The sequence below is a fragment of the Pteropus vampyrus genome, unplaced genomic scaffold (genome assembly GCF_000151845.1).
Source record: "Pteropus vampyrus isolate Shadow unplaced genomic scaffold, Pvam_2.0 Scaffold387, whole genome shotgun sequence".
Taxonomy (NCBI): Eukaryota; Metazoa; Chordata; class Mammalia; order Chiroptera; family Pteropodidae; genus Pteropus; species Pteropus vampyrus.
In genome coordinates, this window is record NW_011889168.1 from 4,045,592 (window position 1) to 4,060,347 (window position 14,756).

A 14,756-nucleotide genomic window follows, 5' to 3' on the forward strand; every position below is an offset into this window, starting at 1 on the left:
TTAGGTGCCAGGTTTGAATCAGGGAAAGCAGCTTCCTAACAGGAAGGTCTTAACATTTTTTTACTTTGCTTTTCTTGTCAATGATTAGTTAAATGTAACTAATGTAAATTATAACATATATTTGCATTTATCTTCAAGAACTAATATGGAGCCAGATATAGTACCATAATTTGCCATTTTGCAACAACACCAGAGGGGCAGGGGCCCTGATGTATTCTTTTGATCACCAATGGCTACTGGACACCCCTGTGTGCCAGGGAGTAAACTGGCATTGGGAAACCATCAGTGACCAAAACCATCATTGTCCCTGTCTTTATTTCTAGTGAGTAGGATAGATACAAAGCATGTGTGAGGGTTTCAGACAATGTCCCCATTTCCTTCTTAATTTCAAGATTAAAATAAAAGGAATATCCTTGCTATTATAATTATGTCCATAAGTTCATTCAGAAGAGAGGCTGGTTATCCAGATAGAAAGTAAGCAGAGCAAGCTGCCCAGACAATTGCAAAGCTGAGTCTTGAAGGGCGAGTGATATTTAAAAGAGCAGAGTGATTTTAATCTTCCACAATGAAAATATTTTTCCTATTTTAGCTTTTGTTCTAATATATTTTCTTTAGATTTTACACCATCTAATTGAATGTAAGATTGAAATAGTTATATATTCATGATGAATCACATGATTATGAAATGACCCTTTCAATCCCAATTAATGCCTTTTGGTTTAGTCCTTTTAGTCTGATATTAATATAACTGACCTTGCTATATTTTGATTAGCATGTGCCTAGAAAATTTTCTTCCATTCCTTTATTCCAAATATTTCTGTATAATTATTATTTGCTAGGTTTGGCATAAACAGCATATGGCTAGACTTCTTAATTTTCATCCAGAATGACCATCTTTAACTTTAACTGGAGGATTTACCCCATTAACAATTTTTATTACTGATTATGTAATAAAATATGAACTTATCCTACAGTCTTACATTGTGCTATATTTTCTGCCCTTCCTATAAAATTTTTCTACGTTCTTGACTTTTAAAATGGATTTATGTTGTTTTTCTCATCGCCTACCTCATCGCTAAAATAATAGCAGATAGTAAAATAGTAATAATATGAAATTATTCAAAATAATTTGAAATGATAAGAGGATCAATTTCCTATCATATTCAATAATGCGATGATCGATCACTGTAATACATAGAACAGTGAAGTGCTAGCTGCAAAAGAGACACGTGTACCCATATAAGCCTGTGGTAGTGCTCTGCAAACTGGCATGAGCTTATATGGTTTCTCTGTAACATTTTCCTTGAACTTAGGGAGAGTTCACAGCTCTGCAGGAGGTCTTGAGCAAGCGCAAACGCAACATTTAAGACAGGGTGGAACTAGAATTGATAGAAGAGCAGAAGTAGTTCGGCTAGCCTTTTCACAGCACTTGATACCAGGCTCTCCACAGGATAGTGGCTCGATGTTGAGAGCAAAGGTAATTTTTTTAAAATGACTTTGTCAGGGACTATGGGTTTTGTGATCAGAGGGGTGGGTGAGGAGATTTCGGTGCTGATAATGGGGGTCTTTGGAGTCAGAATAGAGACTTGTTCTAATTTGAGTCGAATGCTCAAGTCAGTAATTTCCGTCTTTCTTGTCTCATATTCTCATCTTGGAGTTCCATCTAAGGCCACAGTTGGGTATGCATTATTTCCGTTCTTGTTATGTTCTAACTGTTTGCAAATTTCTGTTAGTTTTCTTTTTATTAAGAGTTATTTAGACGTGCCTTTTCAATTTTAAAAAGTTAAGCATTTTATTAATTTCTAATGCAACTTATCTGCGCCATGTGTGATACTTATTGATTGGAATACGTTTAGACTCCTTTAAGGCTAAGACTACGGTTTTATTAATATTACATTTCTAGCTTGAAAATAGTATGAGCTCCTCAGTTGGTAACTGTCTTATTGAAAATGGGTATATTCTTTCGGTGTGTATGCATACACATATTTTTTAAAAATGTGTATATTTATATATTTTACTTGGCGTTACTGGGTACTGGTAGGAGTACGTTTCAGAATATTGTAAAGTTGTTCTAGGTGAGTGAATCACGGCAAACACAGCACAGCCTGGCATATGCAAGCGGGGAGGAGGGACAGGGCTTGGCACAGCATAATACGCAGAGGGTAAGGCAGAACTGGCTACATGCGGAATGGGGGAGGGGCATATGAGGCTGCGCTTCTGGGAAGGGGGCAGGGCCTGGCACGAGACAGGGCTGGGTATGCCCTGGTGCAGTGTATCGGTGCCACAGGGCTGGGAACGTAAAGCAAGACAGAATGTGTTCTAGAGGCACGGTCAAGCAGACAGGGCCTGGAGAGACTAGGAACGCAAGTAGGCAGAGCATGTCTGAGCGGCAGGGCCATGTATGTTTGGGTGGGCTGGGCAGAGGTGGCTTGACTGGGACCATGGTGCAGGACAAGCAGGTAGTAGGTGTGTTCTGGAGGGTGGGGCAGGGCAGGCTCAGCCAAGCAAGTGTAAGGGGGTGGAGTCTAGCTTTTCTGGGCAGATAGGCAGGGCCATATGCATTTAGGTGGGCAAAATGGGGCCAGGTGGACCAGCCAGATGTATCTGGATAAGGCGGGAAAGCAGGACCAGATAGTGCCAGTCATTCCCAGGCAGGCAAGACCTAGTGTATCCAGGCAGGTACAGTGGGCCCCCAACACATTGGCTAGAAGGTGAAGCCAGGAGTGTTAGACAAGGGTAAGCCTGTCCCCATCCACTTAGTACTGACCCAGAGCTCTCTTCCCACCAACACAGGAACCCTATTTGTAATCTCTGGTCTCTGGTGAGTCCAGGACACAGGGTGGATGGGGAAGTGGAGCTGGTGTGAGGGTCTGCCCCTCAGCACTTGCCTATAATATCTTCAGAGACCTTGCCATGGTCCCACTGGCAACTGCCCACTCAACCACAGTTGCCTCAACTGCAGAAGTCCACACTATCCCAGAAGTACAGATGGCGACAGTGCCATTGGAAGTAAAGGAAGCACCTCAGACAACAGCCACACCCCAGCTGTTGTCTAAAAAGGACTTGCCTCAGGAGTGAAACCTATACTGGGACTTTTGCATAGGGGACTTTTGGCAATCAAAGTTTGATGAGTGTATGGCAGGGCCCCTGGGTAGAAGGATGGAGACATTGAAGACAGAAGGATGGCCAGCAATGAGGAGAGAAGAGGTAGGGAGCATCCAAAGACCAATTAAGAAACAAGTTGGGAAGACCTGTCAGCATTTTCGTGGCCTGCAGCCCTGAATGAGTGACACTGAGGAGTTCCTGTTCCTGGATCTTGCACTGCAGAAGCAGACAGGAAATGTGAAGAAAATGGAGAATTTGAAGAAAAATGTGGAGTGGAAAGTGACAGAAATGGTGGAATGGGGGGCATGGAAATAGAGGTCAGGAGCAGAATGCAGGGCAGGGATGCAGGGTTAGGGGACTGATATTGACTCCCCTACCACTACCCTGACTACTCTTGTCCCACAGAAGAAGAAGCAGAAGCAGAAGTTCATGGAAGAGTGGAAACATCCAGAGCAGATGGATGCCAAAGACCCAGCCTCACTGCAGCAGTGCCTGGGACCTGGCTGTGTCTATCCTACCCGGCCAGGCTCCAAATACTGTTCAGATGACTGTGGCATGAAGCTGGCAGCTAAGTGAGTGGACCTGGGGGTTAAGCAACAAGAGTTGGAGTAGGGCATGATCCATGCCATCTGTAAATCCATCCACTCTCTACCCATTCATCCACCATTCATCCACCCACTCACTCTTACAGCCACCCACCCACTGAACCATCCGTTCACATTCCATCTACCAGCCCACTTATCCACCCTTATAGTCATTTACCCACCCAGCCATCTACCTACCCATCCACCATTCAATCACCCATTCACCAGCATTCACTAATCTATCATTTATTCTGTATATTCACCATTTGGTCACTTATCCATTTCTTTTATTACTTCCACCTACCCATTCCCCTTCCAGTCGCATCTATAAGATCCTGCCCCAGCGCATTGAGCAGTGGAAGAAGAGCCCCTGCATTGCTGAGGAGCATGGCAAGAAAATGCTCGAGCGCATCCACCGTGAGCAGCAGGACACCCAAACCCACCTGAAGGACATGGAACGTCATTTCCACGAACTTGAGGCCATCATTCTGCGTGGCAAGCAGCAGGCGGTGTGCAATGATGAGGAGGTGAGTGGGAATAGGTGGGGTGTAGCAGAAAGGTATCTGCCCATCCTACTCTGCACTGCTTCACTGACTCCTTCACTGTCCTGTGCAGAGCACCAAAGGTGATAGGGGCAGCGGCTGTCTACAGATCTTCTGTGTCTCCTGTGGGCAACCCACCAGTATGCATGCTGCCCTGCGTCACATGGAGCGCTGCTTCACCAAGGTTGGATCATTGGCAAGGGGCAGATGGGGCAAGGATGCTTTTGGCTGGGTACAGTTCATGGTGAGGGGGCAGGTTTGGTGCTTGGGTGTTTGTTGTAGAAGGGAATAAAACATAACATCCATGGCTCTACCCATTTGTGCTTTTCTTGTAACCCAGTATGAGGGTGAAGATTGGGACATCAGCCAATGGTGGCGGTGGTGGTGGGGGCACTGGCTGGGCAGACAGGAGCAAAAGGTCCACAGGAGACAAATGTGTTATTTGGCTTTGTCATGAGAAAGCATGCAGTGTACACCCAGTTTCTCCCATTTGTAATCTTTTTTTCCCCCACCAGTATGAGTGCAAATCGTCCTTCGGGTCCTCGTACCCCACTTGCATTGAGGGGTGAGTGTGGGTGCTAGTCAGTGTCAAAGGCATGATGTGGACAGGGTCAAGAGCCGGTGGGCAAGATCAGAGGCAGGATGTGGGTGGGCTCAGGCCAAAGTGCGTGTGTTAAGGGCATGGTATCGGAGAGGTTGGGGGAGTGTTGGCAGGGTTCAGGGTGAGACCTCCCTCCTCCTGACCCTTAGCACCTCACTTTCAAACTCTTCCCAGGGCTACGAGGCTCTTCTGTGACATTTATGATCCACAGAGTAAGAGATACTGTAAGCGGCTCCAGGTGCTATGTCCTGAGCATTCGACGGACCCCAAGGTAAGACTCTTCTTTCCGTACCTCACCATTCTCCATTCTTTCCTTCTTTGCCTGACCAACCTATTCCTCTCTTCCTCCCTGCTTGACTGACTGTTTCTTTCTTCCTTCTGCATGACTGCCTTCATACCTCTTGATCAACCCCTATGTATTCCCTCCTCCCTTTCTGACCACCCCACATTCCCTCCTCCTCACTGCCCAATCACCTTCTATTCTTTTCTTTCCTCTGCCTGACTGCTGTTTATTCATACCCTTCTTGCTTGACTTTACTCCACATTTCTCTCTCTATGCCCATTCACCCTCTATTCCTCTGCTCTTCACTGCATAATTATTCCCCATTCTTCTCTTTTCCTTGCTTGACCATTCTCCATTCCTTTCCCACCCCCTGACCGACTGCCCTACATTCCTCCCTTCCTCTCTGTACGGCCACCTTCAAATCCTCACTTCTTCACTCTCTGACTTCCCTCCATTCTTATTCTCCCTGCCTCACTGCCCCAATGATCTTGTCCCTGTCATCTCCTAAATCTTTTCTTCCTCCTTGTTTAACCAGCCCCCATCCTTCCCACCCCCTCTGCCTCATTCTTCACCTCCTCCACACCTTACCAACCCTCATCCATCTACTTTTCTTTGTCAGACCTCCCCTCCACCCTTCCTTTCCTTCTTGTTTGATTTCTGTATTCTTCTGTCCTTCCTGCCCAATCATCTCCACTCTTCCATTGCTGCTTAACTTCTTCCTTCATGCTTGATCATAACTTTTTGCCCCCTCTCTTTACTTAATCAGTGAATTCCTCTCTTCCTTCCTGCTAGGTCACTCCCCATTTCTCTCCTTCCTTCCTGACTGCCCTCCATTTCCCTATTCCTCTTATCATGCCTGCCTGGTCACCCTCCATTGCTATCTTCCTCCATACCTCATCATCCTTTATTCTTCCCCACAGGTACCAGATGATGAGGTATGTGGTTGCCCACTAGTGCACAATGTCTTTGAACTCACTGATAATTTCTGTCACCTCCCCAAACGTTTGTGCAACTACCACTACTGCTGGGAGAAGCTGAGGCGTGCTGAGGTGGACCTAGAACGCGTGCGTGCGGTAGGCTACAATGCTGAGTGGGGCTGAGGGGCGGGATAGGACCCCAGAATCCCCTTTTCATGCTCATCTCCCACAGTTGCAGAAGCTGGAAGAGCTGAATGAGCAAGAGCACAAGGTACGCACATCTATGATGAACCGGGCAGGTCTGGTGGCCCTGATGCTTCATCAGACAATCCAGCATGACCCACTCACTACTGACTTGCGCTCCAGAGTAGACAGCTGAGCCCTGTTCGACTGAGGTCCTATATCTGACACCCTGTGCAAGGGAGAAACTCCATTAATTCCTCACACACATGTTTCTTTAGCCAGTTCTTTCTTAGGGCATCTCAGAGTGTCTCTGTGCTTTTCTGTTCACCATTTGGTTTCCTATATTTGCCTGCCTCTCTTTGGGAGAGGGGTCCTCAAAATTCTCCTGTTTTCATCTATTCCTCCTTGAGCCTGGGAGAGGCGAGGGGATCTTCCCTGCTCTCATCTCTCATTGCCCAGAGTTTTGTTAATAAACTTTGGAAGAACAAGGCTTTTAATATCCACTGATGGCCCCTAAACCCATCTCTCTGGCCACAAACCCAATTCCAAACCTCCAATGACGGTGGGTGACGATGCAACCACATTTAGGAGTAGGCTTTATTGCCCATGCAGGGGTGGCTGTGAAGTGATGCCCACTCAGTGCTCCATGGGCTTCTGTCAGGGGATATGAGACTTTACAAAGGGGATCCAGCAGTCCTGACCCTTGTTCCTTATAGTCCCTCATCCCAGGCCATCAGGTTGGTGCTTGATTAGTGCACAGCCAACTCACCAACTTCTGTATAATTGTTAATATTCCTGAGTCCAGAGATGTTGGGAAAATGTTGGGATGGGGGATAGGGGAATGTGGGCTAGTCCTTCCTGATAATTCCACTTTGGGATACTGAGGAGCATTCAAGGTGTCATGGCAATAATGCCCTGCTTCCACCCACCTTGTTCTATCCTTGACCATCCCATGAGGTCTCAGCCCTTTCTGTTAGCCTTGACCACTGCCAGTCCAGTCCTGGTCTATATGTCTCTCCCTCATCCCTGTCCATCATATCCTGTCCTCCTCTGCCAACACCCTGCTCTGGATATCCTTTCCAGCCTTCCCTGTCCATTGAGTCCTTGTGCGGCCATGTCCATTTCACACTTATAGAGTTGCTAGCAGGGGACTGGGACTTCTACTATATCTGCCTTTGCAAACCCTTGCCAGTTCTCCTGTTGTCAGTGGAGGTGTGTCTGGTAATGCTGCCTGTGGTACTGGTATGTCTCAAATGATAGACTTGGTCCCTTACGAGCTTTTACATTAATTTTCACAATTATGTTTTCCCTACTTATATATTTCGCCTAAATGTTTAAGTTTGTGCTCTAGACTTATGCTTCACATTGCACTATAAGTAGTTTATATTACTAACTATCTAGTGCAACATTTCCTTTTTTATTATGAATATATAATTTTCCCTTTCAATTTGATCAGTTGTACAGGTGTACAACATTATAATACGACATCTGTATACTCTATTGTGTGCTCAACATCCAAAGTCTAGTCCCCTTCCATCATCAGATATTTGACCCCTTTTACCTCTTTATTCTCCCCCCACGTCACCCCTCTGGTAACCACCATTCTGTTGTCTCTACCTGAGTTTCTCTTTTATTTGTTTTGTTTGTTTGATTGTTGCTTTTTGTTTTATATTCCACATATGAGTAAAATCCAAACTCCTAACTCAATTATTTTTGGTTTTCCAGTTTCTTTTGTAGTAATGGATTTGAGGCTATACAATTTCCTCTGACTGTAGCTGTATCTCATAAACTCTGGAATGAAAAAATGCAACTTCAGAATTGATTTCTCACTTTGATCCTAGCTATTGAGAAAAGTTTCTTAGTTTCTAACTGATTAAGGTAGTTTGACTTTCTTTTCTTTCTTTTTTTTTGTAATATGGTTTTAATAGGATCAGAGAACGTAGCTTGTTGAATATGAACTTGTAAACATTAGTCAAGATTTTCTTTGTGGCCTGGATACTCAATTGAATTTTGCAAAACCTTAATGGATACAAGAGAAGAAACTATATGCTCTGTTAAATACAGATTACTCATTAGGACTTCTTATTTTTAAAAAATTTATTGGGATGACATTGGTTAATAAAATTATATAGGTTTCAAGTGTACAACTCAGTATTAAGGTTTCTTTACGCTGTTTTGTTATTTTTGTCTACTTCAGCTACTGTATTATCAAAGATACAATAAATGTTTTATTTTAAATAAATTTCTCCTTGTGGCTCTGTGTTTTTTGGGGGAATTGAGGAGATCATAAAGTGTATTATCTTAGGCCATTTTGCACAGTGCCATTAATGAATTTTCTTTGTTCTCTCTGTCGATCTATATTTCAGGGATAGAGTAAAGAGGTGTATTTGAGAATCAATACATCTCTTCCTTTCATTTTAATTTTATTTTTTATTAATTAATTTATTTTTTTATGGTGACATTGATTAACAAAATTCCATAAGTTTCAGCTTCACACTTTGACAGTAAGGCACATATATATTTACACTGTGTGTTCACCTCCCATAGTTAGATTTCTTTCTGTCACCACATGTTTGACCCCCTTTACCCCGTCTACCTCTCCCCTCCCCCTTTCTATTCCCCCTATCCTCTGGTAACTACTAGTCTACTGTCAATGTCCATGAGTCTCTGTTCGTTTGACCTGTTCGTATGTGGCTTTTAGATTTATATCCCACGTATAAGTGATATCATGTGGATTTCAACTATTTCTGTCTGGGTTATTTCGCTTACCATGAGTATCTCGCGGTCCATCCATGTTGTCGCAAATGGCAGTATTTCATCTCTTCTTATGGCTGAGTAATATTCCATTGTATATATGTACCACAGATTCTTTACCCATTCATCTACCACAGGACACTTCCATTGCTCCCACGTCCTAGCCACCGTGAATAATGCTGCTATGAACATCGGTGTGCAAATATCATTATGGATATGAGTTTTCAAGTCTTTGGGGTAAATACCCAGTAGATAGATTGCTGGATCATATGGTAGATCAATTCTTAGTTTTTTGAGGAACCTCCATACTGTTTCCATAGTGGCTGTACCAATTTGCAGTCCCACCAGCAGTGTATGAGGTTTCTTCGTTCTCTGCATCCTCTGAAACATCTGTTATTACTTATCCTGTTGATAACAGCTATTCTAACAGGTGCGAGATGATATCCCATTGTGATATTGATTTGCGTTCCCCTAATAGCTAGCGATGTTGAGCATCTTTTCATATAAGTGTTGTCCATTTGTATGTCTTCTAAGGAGAAGTGTCTGTTCAGGTCCTCTGCCCATTTTTTCATTGGATCATTGGTATATTTGTTGTTGTGGAGTTGTAAGAGTTCTTTGTATATTTTGGATATTAGGCCCTTATCGGAGGCGTTGTTTGCAAATATATTTTCCCATTTGGATGGTTGTTATTTTACCCTGTTGATGATTTCTTTTGCTGAGCAGAAGCTTTTTAGTTTGATGTAGTTCCATTCATTTATTTTTGCGTTTACTTCCCTTGCCTTTGAGGTCAAATTCATAAAATCCTCTTTAAGTCCAAGGTCTTTGAGTTTAGTACCTATGTTTTCTTCTATGCATTTTATTGTTTAAGGTCTTATATTCAGGTCCTTAATCCATTTTGAGTTAATGTTGGTGTGTGGTGATAGACAGCAGTCTAGTTTCATTCTTTTGCGGGTGGCTTTCCAGCTGTCCCAGCACCATTTATTGAAGAGGCTTTCCTTTCTCCACTATATGTTTTTGGATTTTTGTCTAAAATTATTTGCCCATTAAAATATATATCCCACGATATATATTTTTACGTCTCGATTCTGTTCCACTGGTCCATGTGTCTGTTTTGCTGCTAATACCATGCCGTTTTGATTACTGTCGCTTTGCAGTATAATTCGAAGTCGGACAAAGTGATACCTCCAACCTCATTCTTTTTTTCTCAAGATGGCTTTGGCAATTTGAGGTCTTTTATGTTTCCATACAAATCTGATGATTTTTTTTTGTTCTATTTCTTTAAAAAATGCTGATGGGATTTTGATGGGGATTGCATCAAATTTGTATAATGCTTTAGGTAATATGGTCATTTTAACTATGTTGATTCTTCCAATCAAAGAACACGGAATATCTTTCCATTTCTTTGTATCTTCTTCAATTTCTTTTAATAGGATCTTGTAGTTTTCATTATATAGGTCCTTCACATGTTTCATTAAATTTATTCTTAGGTATTTTATTCTTTTCGTTGCAATTGTAAAAATAATTATTTTTTCCACTTTTTTTCTGACGCTTCATTATTAGACTATAGGAATGCTATTGATTTTTGAACATTGATTTTGTATCCAGAGAGTTTACTGTATTTGCTATTGTTTCTAGTAGTGTTCTTGTGATGTCTTTAGGGTTTTCTATATAGAGAATCATGTCATCCACAAGTGACAGCTTAACTCCTTTGTTTCCTATTTGGATGCCTTTTATAGCTTTCTCTTGCCTAATTGCACTTGCTAGGACCTCCAATGTTATATTGAATAACAGTGGCAATAGTGGACAGCCTTGCCTTGTTCCTGACCATAGAGGGAAGGTTTTTAGTTTTTCATCATTATGTATAATGTTGGCTGAGGGTCTGTCATATTTGGCCTTTATATGGTAAGGTGCTTTCCTTCTTTATCAATTTTGTTAAGTGTTTTGATCATATATGGATGCTGTATCTTGTTGAAGGCTTTTTCTGCATCTATTGATATAATCATGTGATTCTTGTGTTCCTATATTCTAATAATGAAGCGTCAGAAAAAGAAGTGGGAAAAACAATTCCTTTTGATATTTCAACAAAAAGAATAAAATGCCTAGGAGTGAATCTAATGAAACATGTGAAGGACCTATATAATGAAAACTATAAGACCCTATCAAAAGAAATTGAAGAAGATACGGAGAAATGGATAGATATTCTGTGTTCTTGGATTGGAAGAATCAACATAGTTAAAATGACCATATTACCTAAAGCATTATACAGATTTAATGCAATCCCCATCAAAATCCCATTGGCATTTTTTATAGATGTAGAACAAAAAATCATCAGTTTTTTTATGGAAGCACAAAATATCCCAAATCCCCAAAGCCATCCTGAGAAAAAAGAACGAGGCTGGAGGCATGACTCTGCCTGACTTCAAATTATACTGCCAAGTGCCAATAATCAAAACAGCATGGTATTGACAGGAAAACAGACACACGGACAAGTGGAACAGAATTGAGAGTCCAGAAATAAACTCATGTTTATATGGGCAGATAATTTTTGGGAAAAAAGCCAAAAACATACAGTGAAGAAAGGAAAAAATCTTCAATAAAGGGTGCTGGGAAACTGGAAAGCCACATGCAAAAAATGAAACTAGACTATTGTCTATCACCATACACCAAAATTAACTCAAAATGGATTAAGGAACTGAATATAAGACCTGAAACAGTAAACTGCATAGAAGAAAACCAAAGAACTAATCTCATGGACCTTAGAGTTAAGAGGATTTCATGAATTTGACTTCAAGTGCAAGAGGAATAAAAGCAAAAATAAATGAGTGGGACTATATCAAACTAAAAAGCTTCTGCTCAGCAAAAGAAATCGTCAACAAGGTAAAATAACAACCATCCAAATGGGAAAATATATTTGTAAGCATCGTCTCCGATATAGGCCTAATATTCAAAATATACAAAGAACTCATATGACTCAATAATAACAACAAAAAAACAAACGATCCAATGAAAAAATGGGCAGAGGACCTGAACAGACACTTCTCCTTAGAAGACATACAAATGGACAACACTTATATGAAAAGATGCTCAACATCACTAGCTATTAGGGAAATGCAAATAAAAACCACAATGAGATACTATCTCAAACCTGTTAGAATAGCTGTTATTAACAGGACAAGTAATAACAGATGTTTCAGAGGATACAGAGAAAAAAGAACCCTCATACACTGCTGGTGGGACTGCAAATTGGTACAGCCACTATGGAAAATAGTATGGAAGTTCCTCAAAAAACTAAGAATTGATCTACCATATGATTCAGCAATCCATCTACTGGGTATTTAACCCAAAGACTTGGAAACATATATCCAAAAAGATATTTGCACACTGATGTTCTTAGCAGCAGTATTCATTGTGGCCAGGACATGGAAGCAACTGAAGTGTCTTACGGTAGATGAATGGGTAAGGAATCTGTGGTACATATGTACAATGGAATATTACTCAGCCATAAGGCGAGATGAAATATTGCCATTTGCAACAATATTGATGGACCTTGAGGTAATCATGTTAAGCAAAATAAGCCAGACAGAAAATGTTGAAAACCAGATGATATCACATATACGTGGGCTATAAACCTAAAAGCAACACATGAACAGGACAAGTGAATCGAGACTCATGGACATGGACGATAGACTCGTGGTTACCAAAGGGTGGCAGGGAGGAGGAAGGTGGAGGTAGATGGGGTAAAAGAGGTGAAATATATGGTGACAGAAAGAAATCTAACTTGGGAGGGGAATACAAAATATAATATATATATCTTACTGTTAAATTGTATACCTGAAACTCACTGGATTTTTTAACCCATGTCACCCAAAATAATAATAATAAATTAAAAATAAATTTTAAAAAATAAAGTAATTTTTGATAGAAATTTTTTTAAATAAATAAATTACTACTCATAATGAAATATACCCAGAAGAAAGAAAAGCAGTAGACATTTCTCCAAAGAGGACACACAGATGGCCAATAGACATGAAAAGATGCTCAACATTACCAATCATCATGGAAATGCAAATTAAAACCACAATAAGATATCGCTTCATACCTGTCAAAATGGCTTTATCAATAAATCAAGAAAAAACAAGTGTTGCAGAGGATATGGAGAAAAGGGAACTCTCATGTACTGTTGGTGGGATTGCAAATCGGTACAGCCACTATGGATAACAGTACGCCGTTTCCTCAAAAAATTAAAAATAGAACTATCATATGACCTAGCAATTCCTCTGCTGGGTATTTACCTGAAGAAATCCAAAACACTAATTTGAAAAGATAAATGCACCTCTATGTTCACTGCAGCATTATTTACAATAACAATGATATGGAAGCAACCTAAGCGTTCATTGATAAACGAATGAAGAAAGAAATTGTACATATATACAATGGAATATTACTCACCCATAGAAACGAATGAAATATTGAGATATGCAACAACATCTATGGACCTAGAGGGTATTGTGCTAAGCGAGATAAGTCAGACAGAGAAAGGCAAAACCATATGATTTCATTTATACATAGGATCTAAAACAATAAAATAAATAAACAACACAGAAACAAACTCATAGATATGGAGAACCCGTGGATGGTTGACAGATGGGACAAGAGGTGGGGGGATGGGTGAAAAGCGTGAAGAAGTACAAATTGCCAGTTAGAAAAATAATCACAGGTATAAAAGTATAGCATAAGGAATACAGTCAATAACATCTTAATAACTATATATAGTGTCGGAAGAGTACTAGACTTAACGAGGTGATTGCTTTGTAAGTTATATAAATGTCTAATCACTGCATTGGATACCTGAAAATGACATAGCATTGTATGTCAACCGTAACTGAAAAGTTTAAATTTTTTTTTAATTTAAAAAGAATATTTCCTCAGTTAAGTAGTTGAGTATAACTGATTTCAAATGAACATAACATAAATGTAAGAATTCTTCATTAAAAATTTTTAAGTAAAGTATAGCTAACATATGATATATTAGTTTCAGGTGTATACCCTAGTTATTCAAAATTTGGTATTTATATACCAAAGGAAGTGATCGCCATTATAAGTCCAGCAACCATGAATTCTATTGATATAGGTAAGAGGAAACTTCTGATAGGAAATGCAGTTGCCACTGCAGAATTAACAGGAAATCTCTGTAGAAGTCTAAAGGAAAGCTGTGATACGTCAAGAACACATCTGAGACGGCATTGTCCAAAAGCCTGGATGCTGTTACTAAGATTGTATGAAAATACCTTCTACCTAGAAAACACACAAACACAATGGAAAAAATGACTGATGACTTATAACAGCAACTAAAATCATTGCTGAGTGAATAACTGATAGGTTTTGTAAGCCATGTACCAAACAAGTATTGCCCTTGCATAATGTTATGCATATTGGCATTTTGCAAGCATTTGGCACTTTGAAGATTTAGGCACAGTGTTGTACTAAATATGTACTGCTTTTTAAAAAGCATTCTTTCCTTGAATAATAAATCACTGCTAACTTTCCAATTAGGTAGTGTGTCGAAGACAGAATGGATCCCTAAAACGGATGACAGAAAACTGTGCTCTGGGCAATTTTTTAGAAAGGTATTTGAAGAAACAAGGTCAAAATAAACAACCATATCTGCTCAACATTTCCCACTGTACACCAACAGAAGTAAGCCATTTCAAACATTTTCAATGTCATATAACCTTAGTTTTAAAGGATATTAAAATAAAAATTTCTTACCACTTGTAGAATCACAAT

At 40.4% G+C, this 14,756-nt stretch overlaps 1 protein-coding gene across 1 annotated transcript; it reads left to right on the plus strand.

Moving 5' to 3' along the window:
* Nucleotides 1-3,282: 3,282 nt before the first annotated feature.
* LOC105305478 (CXXC-type zinc finger protein 1-like) lies at nt 3,283-6,411 on the plus strand. The gene is made up of 8 exons (XM_011380096.1): nt 3,283-3,396; nt 3,511-3,677; nt 4,009-4,216; nt 4,305-4,415; nt 4,747-4,796; nt 5,007-5,103; nt 6,036-6,188; nt 6,265-6,411. The coding sequence occupies exons 1-8, from the start codon at nt 3,283-3,285 to the stop codon at nt 6,409-6,411; spliced, it is 1,047 nt and encodes a 348-aa protein (XP_011378398.1).
* The last annotated feature ends 8,345 nt before the right edge of the window (nt 6,412-14,756 follow it).